Here is a 21,703-nt window from a genome sequence, read left to right as displayed (position 1 = left end):
TAATTGTGACATTGTCCTCCTGTTTTGTTTTCATTTTCGTACAATAAAGAGTTTTACTACTACTATTACTACATTACCACCTACTTCTTACTACGACTATTATGACAATAGGCCGCAATTTATGAACTACCTACAGAGCTCACTGTCTCGATTTTGACACCCCGCCTACTATGGCTCAAATATTGTGGGGTCATTACCATTAGTCATTACGGTAATTTATGTTTATTAACAATCGCTGAACTACCTATATCAGATACCTATAGTCCTATACTCAACAAAGCCAATATGAGGTTTTTATGTGTTTGAATATACGTATTATATTATTGACTGGTTAAGTGATTTCATCCGTCTTTTCAATGGGAACTCGATCGAATGTGTTCTAAATGGAAGTATTGGCATGCAAAGCCTTGTGCAGTTTCTATTGAATTGTAAATTTAAGCCTTTCGAGTAGATCGGGTTGCGGTTATCGCAGTTTCAACTTGACTATTAAGAAAAATTGACATCATTATCATCCCTTATTACAAGACACCTTTATTTAATGTACTTACCTATATATTTTTTCACTAGGAATCGCATGAAAATTGTATTTCAAAGAATCCTTTTCATTTCTGTTATGCCAGGGTATCATGGAATTAAAAAATCGTTTACAATACACATGGTCCTACTTTACCGCACTAGTGCGGTAATTACAACTTTACGTGCCTATGTCGATAGGTTTGTCAGTATTGCGATACAACGAGGAAATGCCGCCAGCATCCTTGGTACAATGCCTCAAGGGCCTAGTTTAGATATAAACTAGTTATAGTAATCATCTGTATAAATCCATTATGTATATATAAATATTTTTCTGTAAAGTGTAAAACGTTGTACAATACACGTGCGAATACCTATTCCCAATAAGTAAGTAGTATAAGTTGCCAATGACTTTGTTTTTTTGGCGAGAGGTGCGGTGATAAAAACGAGATGGTGGCACCAGTTCAAAAAGTTCTTCAGAACCATTGTACAGACGGTAGAACAGGCACAGAGAGCCAATGTCTCTCCGAAGGCTGAGAGGTTCCAAACTAACTGTGAGTTCAGGATTAGGCGGTAAACAACAGGCGGTCTTATCGCTAAAAAGCCATCCATTACCTACACTACCTACCTACTCAGTTATATTTGTACTCGTATTAAAGCTCTCGATAACAAAAGTACTTCTCGGAAAATTATGATTATCGAGTTAGAAATATATTTTTATTAAATGCTTTGTTAATTGAGAGCGACCAGATACTTATTGAGCCGTGATCGACGCGAGCTCGCGAGCACTCCATCTGCGGCGAGAGATTTAATGAGTGCGAAATTTTCATGTATCGTTAGGGCCAGCGTCGAAATCAATCACGATATTAACGACATGTAAAATAAATTGAACGAGTGGGCTCGGATCGCGCGGAATATGAATGGTATTGAATTTACGCCGTATATGTTTTTCTGGTACACAATTTATCAGGGCATGAGATTTATCACCAATTTATGGAATTATGGATTACAGTTTTAATATTCCAACTAAATACCTACATGCACGTGAAAAGTGCTTCCGTATATATGTACCTATAGGGTATACTGTATTACGTATCAAAGAAAGATTTTGTAAAAAAGTTATATTTTTTATAAAGTTCTCCTTTTGTATTAACCGCAAAACCTTGACGCTAACTTGGTACTTTGGTTTAATTACACCTTCATTTGATTTAACCCATTTACCAAAATTTTAAACGCCTGAACCTCAGAATGCCTAATTTTTTCACCTAAATACCTTAAGTTCAAATCGACGTGGTGTCATAATACCTATACCTTAATCACAAATTACATATATTACTGACTGCTATTTTATCCAATACTATCGTCTTTAGTGCCAGCAAATTGTTAAAAAAAAATATAATTATTACAACAAAGATTTTATAATGCACTGACGGCATAGTAAAATTAATATATTTTTGAAAAGTCCATCGGAAATCCGGAATGTGATGAATCATAATTATATACTTTTTGCCATTTAGGTATTTTGTGACTTGGACACTAAGAATAAAAGTCTTTATGACATTCGGCCTTTTAAAAAAAGAAACAATTATATATTTAAACATGTTGGGACAAAATTGTTTTAAAATTTAGGACATATACCTAAGTATACAATGGCAATATGATATTTAGGTGCAATGAAACCGAAGAACTTGGGACGTCTCTGTTGAGTGGTATCCTTCTCCATGCGGGTTGAATCCTATTCTAATTGTCTAGAAGGTCGGACCGGAAGGTCGTATGAAATTATGACACGAAATTTTTTTCGTTCCAAAATCATAATGACGCCCGACTTTCAATTTTGTTTTAGCTATGCCATCAGGGACATGTGGTTACCGTAATCTATGGACGCGTGCAACTTCAGGGGGTATTCGATCTTTCAAAAATATCCTTAAATTTGTTCCTTGGATATTCCTTTCATAGGCACAAAATACGAAAAGAGGCAATTAACTTTTATACTGGGTGGACCCTGTAGGAGCAAGAAATTAAACTGTAGGCTGTACTCTTCAAACTAACCAACATTTGTTTTCAACTTTTGTGACATCTCATGGTTAATGGTACCTTATGGCGGTCGGCGCTTACGCTGTTATTAACGACGCTTCAATATAAATGCCGCACTACGCAACGTAAGCGCCAACCGCCATAAGGTACGTTTACTCATGGAAAGTCACATTTTATACTAAGAAACTCGTTCATTCCCAGTTAGCAAGTAACAGTTTGCATATCAACACGAGTACTCTTTTATCTAAATAAGCATAATATAAATAACTTATAAACAATTAAATAAACCAGAAAGAAAATCAGATAACATTAAAATAAGTTAACTGACTTGACCAGGTTATCGGAGGAAAAAAATCGTGTTAGTCTTTTATTCTACGACAGTATTGGAAAAGAATGGGAAAGCACGGGTAGTCATGTCCCGTCCATTCATTTTCAAAACAACTGCCAGTTGTCAAACGCATTCACAGACCCTATTTCAAAAGGCGTGCTCCGTGATACCTATTATTTTATCACGTACCTACCTTACAACTTTTTCATATTTTGTCTCTTCTTTTTTCTCTGGAATATACATATTACATGGGCATGTGCATCTAGAAAGTACTGTTATGTTTTTTTGTTTCTCAGAAATCTATTGATGGCCTGTTTTGACTGCTTTAAACAATTGCGCCACGTTTTGTACACTATTTTCATATATTCAACGCGTCATCGTGGGTGAGCTAGGTGCAAACCATTATTTGGTATATTTTGACTATTTAATTCAGTGAGTATGATTTATTTAATTCAGTGAGTATGATTTCAGAAAAACCTTATCAACTTGAGACATTAAGGGAAACGTGATTTAAAATTTGTTTTCAAATGTTACAGAGTGGCAAAAATGTACATTGTAATTAAAAAAACATTTGCAAGATCAATATGGTACCCAAAATATCATTATCTTCAAAGCTAGTCGAACCATTATTTTGTTTTACTAAAAAAAAAATGCTACGTCGAGTATTCGTCGGCAACAGACTCATGGATCTGTCAGGCGCGCGTGACCGCAGACTACAAAGCTTTTACTCAGAACGGTTTTCAAACACATCGCCTCAGGACACCCAATATAAGCGTAACCTTTGATTACGCTTAGTTCTTACGGATCCTCAAGTCAGGTTATACTAGGTTTACCATACAGTCGGGACACAAGTGCTTGTGAATTAGGTAGCAGCGGATTTGATGACGAGCAATGCCTTCTACCTGCCCGCTACCGATACTGTCGAAATATCATTGTTTCAATCTTCATCATTTTTTTCTATTTATGTTCCGAACATTTTGTATCACATGCTTCTTTTTTTATTGTCTACATTTTTCGGTATGTAAAAGCATGCCAACAAAACGTGTGAGAGCACAAACAACGTGGATTTTTGTAAATAGGGGAGAGTGGGTGAATTGCGGACACCTAAGGTCGTCATTGATGACCTGTGTTCGCAATTCACCCTATAGTCTCTTTTTATCTTAATTTAAACTTGCGCGGACGCGGGGTAGGTTGTTTGACTAGTTTTTTTTTTTTTTTTTAGTGGTTAGTTTAGGTTTAGTTTTATTTATAGTTAAGTTTATTTGTTAGTCCTTAAGTATTTTAATGATTGTATCTTTTTATTTAATAAGTATTGGAGCCACATAATGACAACTGTTGAATAAACAAATGGGAACATTTATTTAAACTTTGGTTATTATTATTTGAAACCACCATCAATAATTATTAGTAACTAATTAACAAGTTTTCTTCAATAAATCCAAAAATAATCCATTGCCCGTGGGGTAAATACTGACAACATTACAGCGACGGCGTTGGTCTGGGGTACAAGTCCACTGTGCCCCTTAGCACATTCTCTGAATACTCTTAACATATAAAAACACTCTCTGGTGTGATACTCATATATTTAGCATGTATAGCAATTTCAACCACGCCAACGAATTTTGCAGGCACAGGTAGCACAAAATATACGTAAATTACTTGAAACTTCGCAAAAATATCTGACGTAAGCTAGCTTGAAGCAGATTCGCAGCCTCCTGTCACGATATATATCTGAGCATCAAATGTGCCAAGGATATTTCCCTAAAGGCGGTCACGGTGGGTAATGGGTGCCATATCGTTCAAAACATGAACGTTCGCAATTACCCACTGTCCGGGATTATCCCTACTAACTGCAAAATAACAAGGTATTTACAATGCAAAGCTTGTGTAGTAGAATTGAATTGAGACTAGTTTATGTGCTTTAATTAAATTGTAACATGAATTTATATTATGATGGTCATTATAAGTTACATTTTATTATTTATAAAAATATTAAAATCATATATACTATTTATAAAGTATTTAAAAAATCAATCTTATGTCAACAATTTTAAGCCTTAATGAATGAAATAACTAGGTACGAGTATCTCCTTATGATCGCCATATTCTAAAATATGAACTAAGTAGGTACAAATTTCGTTAAAAATTAATAAATGATAACATGTCAAACATTTTGATTTACAATTAAATGTCGAGCTCATATAATAGTAGTGTAACTGCCACGACATTAACACATGACTGTGGGTTTATGAAACCAACGAAACGAGTTTTGATGGATAATAATAAATAAATAATGTACAGTTACATGCACTATTTCATCTACAATCATATTATTAGAAGCTGTGTACAGTGTGTTCAGGAACCGCATGATATGCGGATGGTGCAATGCCACCATGTGTTGAAAGTTTAGTTATATTTAGTTACTAAACGACAAAACAAACTAATTCTAATCATACTAATTACAAGATAAACTGAACGTAGATGGCGGTCAAACAGTAAATGAAAACTATTTTCACGCAGGTCACGCAACTTTATTTTTTTTTATATACTAAGAGTTGCCTCCAACAGCCACATTTCCATATCAAATAACATGCGAATTCTACACCAGCCACCGGAGCATGCGCCGCAACAGAAAACCGTGTCAGTGTCACCGAATTCTTCTTTTTATTATTTTTATATTGCTTGATAATAAATTATACTTTATTTAATTGACCCTTCATTTCGAATAAAACCGTTTTGACTGATATTAAAATAGAGGTCAAATCCCTTTGCTTTGTTTTTCAGAGATGCTCGATTTAAATGTAATTATAAAACCGATTTTGTTGTAATATTGAAGCAATAATAACATTTTCACAGAGAAGAAATTTGTTGTAACAAAACAGTTTATTTTTATACTGGTATCATAGAGGCTATAGATTAAAAATCTCATTAGATAAGAGAGAAGACTGTACTGAAATAAATGCTCTGTTAATCAGTTCTAACTAGTCCTGTAGCGCTGGCAATACGTGACTTTCCATCACAGAGAAGGGTCGCTATGCTTCAAATGCAATAAGGACCTTTTTATCTGAATCCAGCAATAATTCTGATAGAATGGCCCTCCTCATCCGATTTACATGTAGGTACGAGCGATCTTAAGTTTCATGCATAGTCTACGCTCTACGTAATGCACTAATGCCGCGCGCGGCGATCCGAACGGGCAGACACGTGAGGGCAGATGATGTTGACGGCTGTGTCGATTTTGCGAATTTTTCGGAGTAAAATTCTTTTGTTACAATCTGCATCTACACCTGTTTTTCTCATTTAGAGGTCCCCCGACGCAACGACGCATGGAAAATAAATAAAAAATATAATTTTTAGAAACAAACAGTCTTGTATTGTTAGGTATATTAAATACAATACTTATGTTACTTATATTGTAGACTTACAGTTTCCTTCATTAAAATATTAAAGTATACGAGTTATCGTTATGAATCATTACTAATATATGTAAACGGTGTGTTGATAAAGCCAGAAAACCTTCAATAATTTTATAACAATATTATAGCTGTTGAATACATTCTAAAGATAATCTTTTGAAGTAAAATAGTTTCATGGAAAAAAATCCTCATTTTTTAATTTTTCGTCATAGAGCCTTTGAACTTACATAATTTATGTGACGATAATAATTATAATAGGCTTAAAATATTATTTGTTACTTTTTAGAGTTTATTTTTTGTATCGGGGGTGTTTGCTTAATTTTTTATTTTCCTTTTTATTTTGTTTTTTTTTTTTTTAAAGTAGATATAAATATTAGTTACTTGAGTTAGTAACTTAGTTAAGTACTAGGTATCATAAATTTCGAATCGATAGGACTTATGGAAGGTAGTCCCCTCATCAAGTATTAAAGAGCTGATGACATTCAAACTGCTGATCAGGTCATGGTTACCTTACCAAATACTTTCAATATCATTGAAGTAACACGGTACCAAATTTCGAATCGATCGGACATAGGGAAGTTAGTCAGATCCCCTCATCAACTAGAAAAGAGCTGGTGATCTTCAAACAGCTGAACAGATTTTCATGAAACATGGCTAAGAACACTCGGGATAAAATTATCTATGACACAAAACTAAACGAAAATCGGTCCATCCGATTGGGAGCTACGATACTACAGACAGATACACAGACAGACACGTTAAACTTATAACACCCCTCTCTTTTTGCGTCGGGGTTATAATAGTTATTCGTTTGACAAGGGGGCAGAGTAGTTGTTTCACTCCTCGTGCGCATGTAATATTGATGGGGACCCCAAAATTGAACGACAAGCGTAGCGAATGTTTCAAAAAGTGGAATTTGAGCATTGTGAGGATTTCAAGGTACGAGAGATAAACAAACACAAACTTTGCTACCGAGTGAAACAAATATTTTCATCACACCAATCATTAAAAATCATCACTTGTAGCTAAATTCTAGCAGCAAACATGAAAAAACAAATCAAAATATGCATCTAATTACTTTGCCACCCTTGTCAATAAAATGCAACTCGATTTAATTCGTCATTTCTGTTTATTAACAATATTTATCAGGTTTGATAAATGACATTGAAAATGATATTATAAAGAATTAGTATGTTGAAACCTCGTAAGTTATCGCTTTACGTCTATTAAAATCACAATTTTCTTAAATTAAAAAAAGTCGCCATAAAAATGATATTAGATACCTAATATTCTCTCTGTAAGAGAAAATTTGATATGTCTCGAGAAACGAATGGTGTTATAATTCGGCGCCATTTGCTCGCGCCCCGTCTGCGCTCCTTCCGACCAGTACGTGCATATGTGTGAAAACTTTTTAGGAGACTATAAAGAAAATTCTTTCTCCTGAATTTACGATTTCCCTATCGCGCTTAAGCGGCGAATCATGGCGCGGGATGAAATATATCGTTCTTAGGATACGCGCACGTGTACTGTGCTAAGTCGACTGGTGGAAAGCGTGGTCGAGATTTTGCATCCGTTTTCGCTCGCATTTGGATTTTTTCTTCTCATTTTTCTAACCGACAATCCGGGAAGGGTTATTTGAATAAGTATTAGATTAAATGTTTGTTTGTTTTAGTATACGCACTACAGTGCACTGTAGTTCAAATTGCTTTAAGTAATTTAATGCATGATTGTCGCCAGATACTGACCAACTGAAAGTTTTAATAGGCTAAACCTGGCTAAACAATACTATTTAAGTATTTAGCCCTATTATTTGGTGGGTAACTTTTAAATTGTTATTTTGAAAAGTCTAATGAATTGCGATAATATTTTCCTCAAATACATAATTTTAATTGAAAAACTCCATAAAGCTCTACTTGGGTGGTAATTCTAACAAAATGATTGTTGTTTATCAAGCAATACAAAAGTATTAAAATTTTGTGGATAGTAATTATAGTACATTATGATACAAGTGTGCTAAGTTGGTCATTACACACGAGGGATATTGTACGCGCGAGCTGTAAGCCAGCGCGCAATAAGAAAGCCGATGTGGGTAATAACCAATGCACACGCGTTTCATACGACGTTTTTCAACACACTTGCGAGGAAAAAACAGCACTTATAAATTCGACTTTTTTTTTGTCAAACAGCAAAGGTACAATTTCCAAAATGGTGGCAGTTTTAACATCGAATAATTGCACCAAAGCGTGCTGGGCTTGTATTAGACACTTATTCGCCAGTTCATTGAAGTAAGCTACTCGTACCAACACGTTTTCCAAGAAAGACAGCATGTCTGCTGATTTTCCATTGAATACAAACCGCCAATTATTTTTCACCCGATTTTGATGGTAAAAGGCTATCGTTCTCGGCTCTTACTTCTATTAGTATTACTGGCAGCGCCAATTTTATGTGATCTTTATTTTCAATGCTTGAAATTGTCATTTGCGTCAATATATAAACTAAAAATATGCAATACTATTTCAATTTTATGACAAATACGGAAAATGGCTGGCTCGTTATTTTTCGTATTTCTATTCGACGGATGGAGATCAAATCGATAAAATGTTATGTTTATTCATTAATATAATTTACGAGACAATTTAATCTATAAATTATGTTCAGTGTGATAAAACCTCTTTGAACCAACATTTGAATCCTAATAGATGGTTTAATTTTTTTTATTACTCGACCAAATTAAGAAGGCTCCGTTTCCATGCATATTATTAGCAATCAGTTACCTTCTTACCTCAGTCGGATAATATAATGAAAAAGCACGAGTGTTAAATATACTGAAAAAGCACGCGTGTTTAATATCTAGGATTATGAGCCAAAAATCGGTGGAATAAAAACGTCGTTTTGAGCAAGTGTATTGAAAAATAACATTCAACACGAGTTCACAAACTTATTACTTGTTTCAAAATTATTTCAAGATCCTATAGTCCAGTAAAAAATCGAGCAAAAAGGTAACTCAATACCATCCTTTTGAATAATTGCCGCTACGTTGTTTAGCTGTCAAAATTATTCATCAATATCCAGCGCCTCAATTTCTACAAAAGCTTCCAAAGAACATGAAAATTCATCAAAACTTTATTGAAGCTGAAACAATACATCAAGGCGCTAAAACATCTTAATAGCCGAAAGATTGATCGTTCGATCGGGGCAGCTAGCATTATCTTCGGAGGTATTGTGTGCGCTCTCTGTGGGCGCCGTGTCCGCTTCAACAAAAGCCTAACCCGATTTAAAAGCGCTAATCTATTCACTAAATCTTGTAACAAGACAGCTACTTCCTTAATGCACTACATATAGTATCCTGGTATGTTACAAATTTAGTGTGTAAATTAACCTCTACTTAGAGCACGAATCCAGTTATCTGGACAAGAAAATCTGTATTATGTACCTATATTATTTAATTGTGTTCCTTTTGATTCTGACATCCGATAGAAAGAGGTTGATAGTACCTAGTAGTAAAACACTTTATTGCATAGAAGTGAAAACAAAACAATAGTCATTAGTAAAAAGGCGAACTTATCCCTTTAAGAAATCTCTTCCAGTTAACCTTTGAGCAATTGAGGTAGTGTCAGATTATGAACATAACAAAAAATTCCAAACATCATTGTGTTATGTTTCTTTAAGTTGCAAACTAGATTTGAAAATTCTTGTGATGTGTTCCCAAAGTATAACGTTCTTGTGGTACAATGGAATTTTTTTATTGGTGAAATATATTAGAAACTTATTTTTTACACTTTAATAAACAAGTTGTGGTTTGATAGCATAACCTATAAGTTTATAGTATTTTATGCAACAGTTGTATAAGAAGGGTCAAAAAAGGCGAGTGGCGTGAGTTACAATGTGAGCCGGAGCCGAAGGCGTAGGCGAACATTGTAAAGGAATACGCCACGAGCATTTTTTGACCTACTTATACAACGTTGCATACAATATTTTTCCTACGAGTCAACAAAAATAAATCTTAATTTAGGTAAACAAAGCAAAAGTATATAGCCAAGACGCGCGAGCATACCTTGCTACGCGCCCAGCCCGCCCCGGGCCGCGGCCGGCCGGTCAGCGACACCTCGTAACTCATGAGGCCCTGGTACTTGCTACTTGCTAAATTAAATTTTTGGACAGTTTTTTTCTCAATTTTGGCCACCGTAGCCTACGGAGACTAAGCGCTAAGCGGTCTACGTCTACTAAGGAGCAACGCTAAGCGGTCTTCGTAGTCTATGGGTGTTGCTATAATACGGGTGTCAAATGCGTGTTTCTGACTTATGAAGTAATTATTTTTACTATGCAACCACATGAATATTTTGTAAGTTGGCAGCAATGCACTTAGTTTAAAACTGTATTCGTTTTGGTTTTGTTAGGTTGGTAGCCATTAATCGCAGTAACGTTATAGCGATTAAAAGCACAAGAGCTTTTATGAGGAATAGACAATATAGACTTTTCTTGAAACCTTTTATGTATGTTCTTATATTCGTGTTAATGAATGCATAAATGACAGATAACAGTAGAGGAGTAGGAAAAAATATATTATAAACTATTAGTTTACTAAATGACGGAGCGTTAGCGAAGGCTTCTGTTTGAGTTTGGCCAACAATTCTTTCGTATGTTCGGATACTCCAATACAGGTCTCAATTCTCAACCGATTCTCGTGAAATTGTATGAGCAGGTTTGATGATGAAATAGATTTTTATTTGGATTCACATATTGTTTTTTTTAAATGGCGGAGCCAGACATTTTATTCAGTTTCAAGCTATGCTCGCGAGGTTTACATCTCACAGAACCACTATTAAGATATTTCTAATATCATCATTATACCTACCATTGGAGCTTTCAAATGCACATCCGTGTAACTTTTGCGGTTATTATTAGCAAAGCACTTAACATTGCAGAGCGTAGCTCCACGCTTGAACCCGTATTCGCCGAGATGCAACGCTTCTCAGTAAGTTCTATAATATGCTTGCAACTATGTGCGAAGTCGGTAGTGGCTTTAATCCTATTATTTTATAATGTACACTATTTGCATTCCTGATTGTGCACGTGCAGTTTGAACTTTTAGCAGATTTAATAGCTTTGCGGAGAAAGGCGACGCGATTGTCTTCTAGAATTTTACAAAAATAGAGAAAAAAATATTAAAGCGCATGTAAAAATACCTAATAATATGAACTACTTTTGTTCTGACATTTACAGTTTAACAAATAGTTATAAATGATGGCAGATTCAAAGCGAGCGTATTTGGAAAGAAATTGGCGTGGTGTCGATGCCGGTGCGCGGCGCGTCAGTAGGCCGAGCACGTCGTGCGACCCTATCGCGAGCTTCATACACTGCCCGGCGACATCTGCACATTCCCGACGTTATCGACTGAAGGACACATTTTTATAGGAACAAATTTAATCTAAGCAGAAGTAGGGATCAGTCTCGGGAGTGCCCTACTCGCACGTGTCCCCGGGACGTGAGCACGGGCTAACGATTTTTCACAGAACGTTATTATGTGTCCGATAAAGGGCTTTATCTTGAGACTGTGTCATAGGCGTCAGTTTTAACCCTCCTTCTAGCGCCCATATGTGTTTATTAAGTATTTATAATTTAAAACTATGATGTTTCGATGTGAAACTTTATTAAAATAACATCGATACACATGTATCCAAACACAAACTCAACCAGACAGAATGAACTCTATCAAAATGTGGATCGGAGTAAAAATGATTGTGCCATTATTTATTTATTCCTTAATGATTATTAAAACAATTGTATTACTCATGAACGTCGTAGTTTAATATATCACAATACTACATGTAGGTAGATATAACTAGTAAGTTAGGTATAGATATAGTTATGTGGGTATGCCGCTCGCGCTTAACCATGTTTTTAGTTGAGAATAAACCGCCAATGAAGTCACATCGTGTTTCTTTATATCGCCCTATACATACATATCATTTGGCGCAGTCGCGAACCTACAAGTTATTTGTGTAGTGAACAGTGCAAGTGAAAGATTATGTCTGTGGGAAAATTAAAAGCATTTGATATTAATGACGGGAAGTGGTCGACATATTGTGAGATCGTGGAACAATACTTTTTAGCCAATGATGTAGATGACGCGAAGAAGGTTCCTATACTGATAGCATGTGTGGGTACTGCCACATACGAGTTAATGGTAGACCTTTGCAGTCCAAAGAAACCAAAGGACCTTAAATACGACGATTTGATCGAGTTAGTCGCGTCGCACATTCAACCGAAGCCATCTTATCTCGCCGAACGGTACAAGTTTCGTTTAACAAAGCAAACCGAAGGTGAATCGGTCGCCCAGTTTGCCGCCTCGTTGAAGCGCCTCGCTACAACGTGCGACTTCAAAACTACGTTAGATGACAACCTGAGGGACCAATTTATATGTGGCCTTAAAGACGAAACAACCCGTCAACGCTTGTTTTGCGAAGAAAATCATTTAGATTTCAAAAGGGCCTATAAAATGGCGGTATCGTTGGAGTCCGCTGCCAAAAACGCCGCAACTGTTGTAGACAAAAAACCGTCTAGCTCCAAAGAAGACGATCTTCATGCGGTATACACGGCGCCGGCACCGGGACAGGGGCGCGGCACCAGCGGCGCGCGCTTCGCTCGGCGGGGCGGCGCGGCGGCCGCCACGGCTGGCCGGGGGCGCGGCGCGGGCACCGCGGCGCGGCCGACCCGGAGCTCGTGGGGCCCTCGGCAACAGTGTATCTGCTGTGGCGAACAAGGTCACGACCAAACCAGATGCAAGTTCAAGGAATACGTTTGTAAAATATGTTTAAAAAAAGGCCATTTAAAAAGAGTGTGTCCCAACATTCGTGACATGAATTATACTACGAATATCAACATGGAAAATAATTGGGGGCAAGATAACGGCTCAAATAGCAACCCGGATGAAGACTGGGAGCCAGGCCAGACTGGTGATTTTGAGGGCCTATACCACGTAGAACTGACGGGACGGGAGCCGGTAATTGCCGAGGTCATCGTCGACGGGAAGAAGCTGCAGATGCATGTTGACACCGGTTCACCAGTTGCTTGTATTAACGAAAATATGTACAAAAAGTTGTTCGGACACCACACATTGCATAAAGACGATTCGAAGTTACGTGGATACAATCGTGTACCAATCCAGTCTCTCGGATTCATACGTGTAAGTGTGGCGTACTTAAACATTAGACAAGAATTGGACCTACATATCATCGTGAACGGCGGTGTACCATTATTAGGTAGGGAGTGGATAAAACCATTAGGTATGAGCATCATCGTCACAGACTCAGTGTTAAAAATCGACAAAAGTAATAACAAGTGCATTGAAGTGTTAGATACGTCAGCGTTGATGCGTGAACATTCCGGCGTGTTTAGCGAGTCCCTTGGAAGGCATGTGAGCGCGCGCGCGACGCTGCGCGTGCGGCCGGACGCGCAGCCCGTGTTCCGGCGCGCGCGCCCGCTTCCGCTTGCGTTGCGCGCGCCAGTCGACGCCGAACTCGAGCGCATGGAGCGCGCAGGTATAATTACGCCGATCTCTTCCTCTGACTGGGCTTCATGCTTGGTTGTCGTGGTCAAAAACAATGGTAGCCTTAGAATTTGCGGGGATTATAAGTCCACCCTCAATCCGGTATTAGAAGTAGACAGATATCCACTTCCGCGTGCCGAACAGTTATTTAATAATCTTAATGGGGGAAAACTATTTTCCAAATTGGATTTGAAGGAAGCATATATGCAAGTTGAACTCAGCGAGGAATCGAAAAAGTACACAGTAGTAAACACACATCGCGGTCTATACATGTATAACAGATTAGTATATGGGGTAGCGTCAGCAGCGTCAATATTTCAGCGCGTCATAGAACAGGTAGTGGCCGGAATCCCCAATGTGACAGTTTATCAGGATGACGTTTTGATTACCGGTAATAGTGAAGCCGACCACATTAAAAACTTAAAAAGTGTCCTAAACCGCTTTGAAGCTGCGGGGTTGACTTTGCGCAAAGAGAAATGTACTTTTTTCGCAAAAGAAGTTAAGTATTTGGGCTTCATTATTTCTGAAAACGGGGTAAGAATGGACAATGACAAAATTAAGCCTATATTGGAGGCTCCGGCACCCGAAAACACGTCTACACTAAAATCCTTTTTGGGCATGGTTAATTTTTATTCGAAATTCATTAAAGGATTCACAGATATCTTGACGCCGCTATACCGATTGTTAAAGAAGGGACAGACGTGGGAGTGGGGCCAACCGGAAAAAGAAGCCTTCAACAAAATCAAAGTCGCATTAACGAATAGTCCAGTTTTAACTCATTATAGTGAAAGCCTGCCACTGATTCTATGTTGTGACGGGAGCCAGACGGGGGTAGGTGCCGTCATACTGCACCGAACGGCGGAGGGTGAACGGCCCATCGCATATGCATCGCGCGCGCTTAATGCGGCCGAGCGTAATTATAGTCAGATTCACCGCGAAGCACTTAGTATCGTCTTTGGCATAAAAAAATTTCATACGTACTTGTATGGTCGGCAGTTCACCCTGCGTACAGATCATCGTCCGCTGGTAAGCATTTTTGGGTCTAAAGCAGACATTCCAGCCACTGCTGCTGGGCGGCTCATTAGGTGGGCGCTATTGTTGTCGGGCTACCAGTATGACATTGAGTACGTAAAATCAGCAGACAACATAGCAGATGGACTGTCTCGCTTACCATTACCCATAGTAGACCAGAGCGATGCCAGTGACGATTGCAGCTTTGTACAGTTTATAGAAAATAATTTTCCAATTCGTGCGCTCGATGTCAAGAGGGAAACTGCCGTTGATAAAACACTTAATCTAGTGTCACAATATGTCAAATCAGGTTGGCCGAAGACAGGAGTGGCAGCAGATCTGCTCCCTTATTATAGAAGACGAGATGAGCTCAATGTAGAAGGTGGGTGTCTCATATGGGGTTCTCGTGTCGTGGTGCCGGCGGCGCTGCAGGCGGCAGTGCTGGCTGAGGTGCACGGTGGACACCTGGGCATTGTCAAGTGTAAGAGTATCGCGCGGAGCTATGTCTGGTGGCCTAGGATAGATCTGGACATCGAGCAGCAGTGCAACTCATGTCGGGTTTGTGCAGAGACAGCGGATGCACCCCCGCGAGTCGCCATAGTGCCTTGGACCACGTCAAAAAAGGCATTCGATAGAATACACATAGATTTTTTGTCATATAATGCGAAATCATACCTTATAGTCGTAGATAGTTATTCAAAATGGATAGAAGTGTTTCCAATGACTACTACAACGGCCGAAGCTACTACAGATAAGTTAAGGGAGTTATTCGCTAGATTTGGGATTCCATCCAAATTAATCTCAGATAATGGACCCCCATTTAGTAGTGAACAATTCGCAAGTTTCTTAATGAAAAATGGGGTCACACACATCACGTCAGCTCCTTACCAACCTGCGTCGAATGGGGAAGCGGAGATAGCTGTGCGCACAATAAAAAAATGTTTAAAGAAGGCAACGAAAGAAAACACTAACCCTAACCAATTTTTACAGCGCTTTTTGTTAGATTATAGAAACACTAAACACTGCACTACGGATGAGTCACCAGCTGCATTGTTGCTAGGGCGTCAATTAAAAACAAGACTTGACCTACTCAAAACCGGTCTGTTTGACACTGTAGAAAAAAATAAGCAAACAAAAATAGCTCGTGGACCCCAGAACAGTAGGTCATTCGAAGTCGGGGATTTAGTGTGGGCCAGAGACTTCCGTAAGGGTCATAAGTGGATTGAGGCTACGATTAAGCAGGTATTAGGCAACAATAACTATAAAGTTCAGACAGAGGAAGGCATAATATCTCGGCACACAAATCAATTACGCGCGCGCCACGATTACGGGACGGCGCCGACGGACGAGCGCGAGGCACGTTACAATGGCGTGACATCGGGCGTTAACGTAGCTCCCCTGGCGGCGGCAGGTTGTAGGATCCCGAGGGATGCACCAGCGCCACCCGCCGCCAGCCCCAGACCGGTGCGCGCTCGCATGCCTGTTATGCGTTACGGTTTTGAAGAAGCGTATCCGTAAACATGAGAATAATATATATTTTACAGTACATATGGGGCTACTTTATAGCACTAGTGCGAGAAGTAGCATATTACGTTATTGTGTCGAACATTTAAAGGGCCATATGTACTGTAAAACGATGTACGATACATGTGCGAGTAGGTAATTCGCAACTCGTGTCGATTTAAAACACTCCCTTCGGTCGTGTTTTAATTTATCGCCACTCGTTTCGGGTTTTCTATTTTTCGCACTTGTATCGTAATGTACTATTTTCCTTATTGTCAAACACAGTTATAATTATATATATTATTAACAAAAAAAAAATTAAACCTATATGACATACCATGTCATCAAAATAGCCTCCTAAGGGTCACCATAATTACAAGACAATTACAATTTACGTTGGGTTATATTAAGTTGTGTTTTACAACTCGCATCATCTAAATTGAAACAATCGCTAATCTTTTCCATTTGGAAGATACTTACATTTTATTGAGGTTATTCGTACTACATGCATATGCATAACAGTAACGAGGTTAAACTATCATACCTTTCCATTGTTAATAATTGGCGCTAGTTTTAAGTCACCATCATTTTTTTTTTCTCCTTTATTGTAAGTAAGTACCTACTTGGATTACGGGGAGAGTAAATAGGTACAGTATTAGCCCTCACTTCAGTCATTTCTTGCATTTTTAGGGTTTAACTGTAAAACTATTATTATTTGTTATAACTTTAGTCAATAAGAATTATCGCCTAAGCAATTATGTAAACGCCACATCCCTTCTTACTTATAGTGTCCGCCATGTGTCATCCAGCAAACAGCTGTTACTCGCCTGACCTAGTTACACATATACTTAAGCATCTGCATGTGCCTATGTACAATACAATCAAGTAAGTACGTACAAGACAGAACCTATCGGTAAGGGGGGAAGTAGTGTAGTATATCACAATACTACATGTAGGTAGATATAACTAGTAAGTTAGGTATAGATATAGTTATGTGGGTATGCCGCTCGCGCTTAACCATGTTTTTAGTTGAGAATAAACCGCCAATGAAGTCACATCGTGTTTCTTTATATCGCCCTATACATACATATCAGTATATATTTTTCATTTTGATATTTGTGTTTGATAGAAAGACATATAATGTTACTAACCTCAGCATGACCCACCCACCTGCAGGACCCACTTAAAAAACTTAATACTTAAATAAATACATAATATAAAATATTATTTCAATATTGACATATTATTATTAATTTATTATTTAGTTATTGAACTTGGTACAATGCCTCAAGGGCCTATTCTAGATATAAGCTAGTTATAGTAATCATCTGTATATATCCATTATGTACATTGTTATTGTAAATAAAGATTTAAAAACTTTATTGAACTAAGTTGATATATACAGGTTGTTTTTGTTTGTGAGGTTTGTGTCTGAGGGGTGAATATGTAGGTCATCTACATGTCTCCGAGGAATACTACGGTTGAAGTGGCAGGATCGTGTTCCAAATTCGGAGGTTCTTCGTCGAACGGACATGCCGGGTATGGAAAGTCTGCTCATAAAGGGCCAACTGCGTTGGTGTGGGCACCTTGTACGTATGGCACCATATTGCTGGATATTTTTGTTAGTACTGGAGACTAAAATAAGAAAAACGCGATGTAGGTATAGGTACCGCTCGTTAACGTTTACTGTTTTGTCCACAGAAGAGACGTTTTTTCTGAAATGTGACTGTCTATAGGAGTAAAATGGGTCACAGTTATTTCCATAGGGCTAGTTACGCAAGAATTGTCGTAATGTTTGTTTGTAGCTATTATTTCCTATCTGTGGACTAAATCATAGATAGTGTCATTCACGATGACGCGGGCCTTGACTCGTATTATCATGTTATTAAAGGTTAGATTTGACAAATCTACGCGTCATCGTGGATGACACGAACGTAGATAACTATTTGTTCTTGACACAGTGGCGGCACTCGTATTAAGGTAAGCTGTATGGAAACCGTTAAAACAGTTTTCACCACACCAACTGGTAAAGTCCCTCTTGATTGTTCAAAAACTAATGAGAAAGTTGCATTTTATGCACATACCGGGACACAGCACAGTACTAACAAAAATATCCAGACTGCCTAAAGTAGTGTTTTCCTCTAAGCTAGCTGCCGGTAAACGCAAGGCTGGAGGGCAGTACCTACGCTACAAGGATGTCTTAAAACGCCACCTTTCGGCCACCGGCATATCATGCGAGTCGTGGGAGGAGCTTGCATCTCGGAGATCGGACTGGCGAACTGCTGTCAACACAGGTCTTAGTAACTTCGAGCACACCCGACTTGAAGATCTTGACGCCAAACGCCAGCTCCGAAAAACTCAGCCCAAGCCCTCCTACCATTACACATACAACGCATCTGGGCAGCTCTACTGTGTTTCGTGTTGCCGGACTTTTAAAACAAAATTTGGATTCGCAAGCCACGTCCGCGCCCATGCACGTAATAGTTAAGACCCTTTTATTTGTCAGGATGTCGCCGTTGACGGATACGTCTGGGAGGACATCATCATCATCATCATCATGTAGGTCATACTGAACAACTTTTACTATGGGGCCAACCTCGAAATAGCGAAACAACAATCTGCTGTTTCATAGAAAACATTGACATTTGATTCGCCAAAATGTATAAAATAGCAATGCCTGCTGGGACCGGAAGGCCAATTCGAACTTACATTTAGACATCAAAATGATATCTAATTGATGTCATAAAGTTTGCGCATGTATTTCGCTCGTAGGTACTTATCCTTACAATGTATTGACCATTGACACAAATCTGACGAACGGGTGAAAGTTTACAAAATTACATCATTCGAATATCACTTTGATATCAAATGTAAGTAAGTAAGTAAAGTAAGTTAAGTAAATATTATTTACAGTACATATGGGGCTACTTTATAGCACTAGTGCGAGAAGTAGCATATTACGTTACTGTGTCGAACATTTAAAGGGCCATATGTACTGTAAAACGTTGTACGATACATGTGCGAATAGGTAATTCGCAACTCGTGTCGATTTAAAACACTCCCTTCGGTCGTGTTTTAATTTATCGCCACTCGTTTCGAATTTCCTATTTTTCGCACTTGTATCGTAATGTACTATTATTGCACCACAAAGAAAACAAATTTAAAATAGATTTACAATGTAAAGAAATGTAGTAACAGGCGGACTTATCGCTGTAAGCGATCTCTTCCAGACAACCTTAGGGTAAACTTAATTTGCCCGTGAATGGTTTCCAGCCGACATTCTACATGACATTAAAGTTCTTCAAACGGCCTCTGCGAACGCTTTTAATTTATATGACCTAATAATTTTTAAATATAAATACATTTTTACCTTAAAAAAATATTTTTGGCCACTGCATGGGAAATGTTATACATAAAACATAATTGTTTGTGATGTCATATTTTACAATTTAATTGCTCTTTTAAACTATCCGCGTGTTCGTAATAAATTCCACCAAATAAAAGGAATGTGTGAACATTTATTTGTATATTGATATCGATTAATCCCTTAGATAAATATTTTGTATGACGCCATCCCTAAAAATAAATTACTTTTCTTGTTTAGAGAACTTATTTTATGGAAACTGAAGGATACATTCTCTTCTCACTTATGATACTAAGTATAATTTCATTTAGAACATTACAAAAGAAGGGATTTCTAGTAAATTGATAATTTACACATTTTGTATAAAATATGGTGACATGACACTATCAGTACCAGCTAAGCTCTCAATACCTACATGCGCTAATATTACGAACTGCTAATATAATTTGAAACAAAAATAGGTAGTCTAAAGATTTCATCAATTTTAAAAGTCACTGAACAAATGTTGGTTAGTTTGAGGAGTACGAGTACCTATAGCCTACAGTTAAATTTTTTGCTCGTGTTATAGGCCACACCCGGTATAGTATATGTTATATACGACTATACGTTCTGTCTTTAACGTTAGCTAGCCTGTTGACGTTACGAGTATTCAAGTGAACCAAAAATACATATCGCTGATCGCTGACAGTTTATAGAGGTTATACTGCCGGTGGGATCTTTTTCTAAAAGAGAAACGTTTCCCGCAAACAAATACTTACTAGCTCTAGCTCATCGCTCCTCGCTTCTCGATCATCAGTAGTAATTTAAAAAAATTATAAAATCGCACTACCTTTTGTACCAACGTTTTATTTTCTTTACATAAGAAAAGCGTTATTTTTAATTAATACATATCTATTTAATTTGGCAGGTGATAGTTTTTAGGTTCAAATAATATTCCCTAGAGATTGAAAAACTGCGTACCATTGCGCCGCTCGAACAAAATTTCCTTAGAAAAACAATAAATTTTCTGTGAGCTACGCTCGAGTGAGTTTCGGTGTCGCCGAAGTGAGAGCACGCTCGCCATAATATATTGAATTTGAAACGAACAAAGTTTTACGTTCTCCTTGCCGCATGTAAAAAGATTTTCTCCAAATGTTTACAACACAATAATTTTTCGACATCAAAAACAACGACGATATTAAATTTTTCTTTAGCGACATAAGTCTAAAGAAAACACCTTTACTTCATGATAAGCGAGGCTCTACGGAAAATCTCAGCCAACGTGTTTATAAGTGAACAAATAGGTCTATATGAACCATATATCTCTTATGTTGCAATTTTGAACGTCTCATATATTTTCTCATAATAACTATTTAGAATACTACTATTACTATTACTATTTATTTATTTTTTATACTTTACTATTTATTTTTGGGCTAGCGTGAGGACTATAGCCCGAGCCCTCTCGCACATGAGAGGAGGCCTGTGCCCAGCAGTGGGACGTATATAGGCTGAATTATTATTTTATTTAACTACTAGCTGCGAAACCCGGCACTGCTCGGGTTAAAATACATCGCATGTTTAATGGTATAAAAAATATTTGAGGATGCATTTTTTAACGAAGATAATATAGATTTCTATCATAGATATTGAAAGTAAGTAAGTAAGTAAGTAGTCGACCATTAAATATGCGGTGTATAGAAAGTATATTTAATTAATTAACTAATTGAAATAATTATAAGTTAAAATAAAAAACACCTTAGTAAATGGAAAATTTATGTTTTATTCACACAATTATTTACATATGATATTATACGTATTACATATATGATAAATACATTTACATATTACACATTATATGTGTATCCCAATGATTATCGTTTTCAAGTAGACCTAATCTTTGACATGCTTCACGATGTCTCAAAAATGTAACCATTAACAGTTTTTAGGTCTTCAAAACTCGTTGGACCACGAATAGTGTGAAGTAATAAGCGTAGATAGAAACA

The 21,703-nt window shown here is 37.6% G+C and overlaps 1 protein-coding gene across 1 annotated transcript; it reads left to right on the top strand.

Annotated features, from left to right (window-relative positions):
• Positions 1–12,319: 12,319 nt before the first annotated feature.
• LOC133516628 (uncharacterized protein K02A2.6-like) lies at positions 12,320–16,369 on the top strand. Its single transcript, XM_061849643.1, has one exon. It carries the CDS (start codon positions 12,320–12,322, stop codon positions 16,367–16,369), a length of 4,050 nt encoding a protein of 1,349 aa, XP_061705627.1.
• The last annotated feature ends 5,334 nt before the right edge of the window (positions 16,370–21,703 follow it).

Source organism: Cydia pomonella, chromosome 3, assembly GCF_033807575.1.
Source record: "Cydia pomonella isolate Wapato2018A chromosome 3, ilCydPomo1, whole genome shotgun sequence".
Classification (NCBI taxonomy): domain Eukaryota; kingdom Metazoa; phylum Arthropoda; class Insecta; order Lepidoptera; family Tortricidae; genus Cydia; species Cydia pomonella.
The sequence above is the reverse complement of the archived record's forward strand: the minus strand, read 5'-3'. Positions and strand labels throughout refer to the sequence as shown.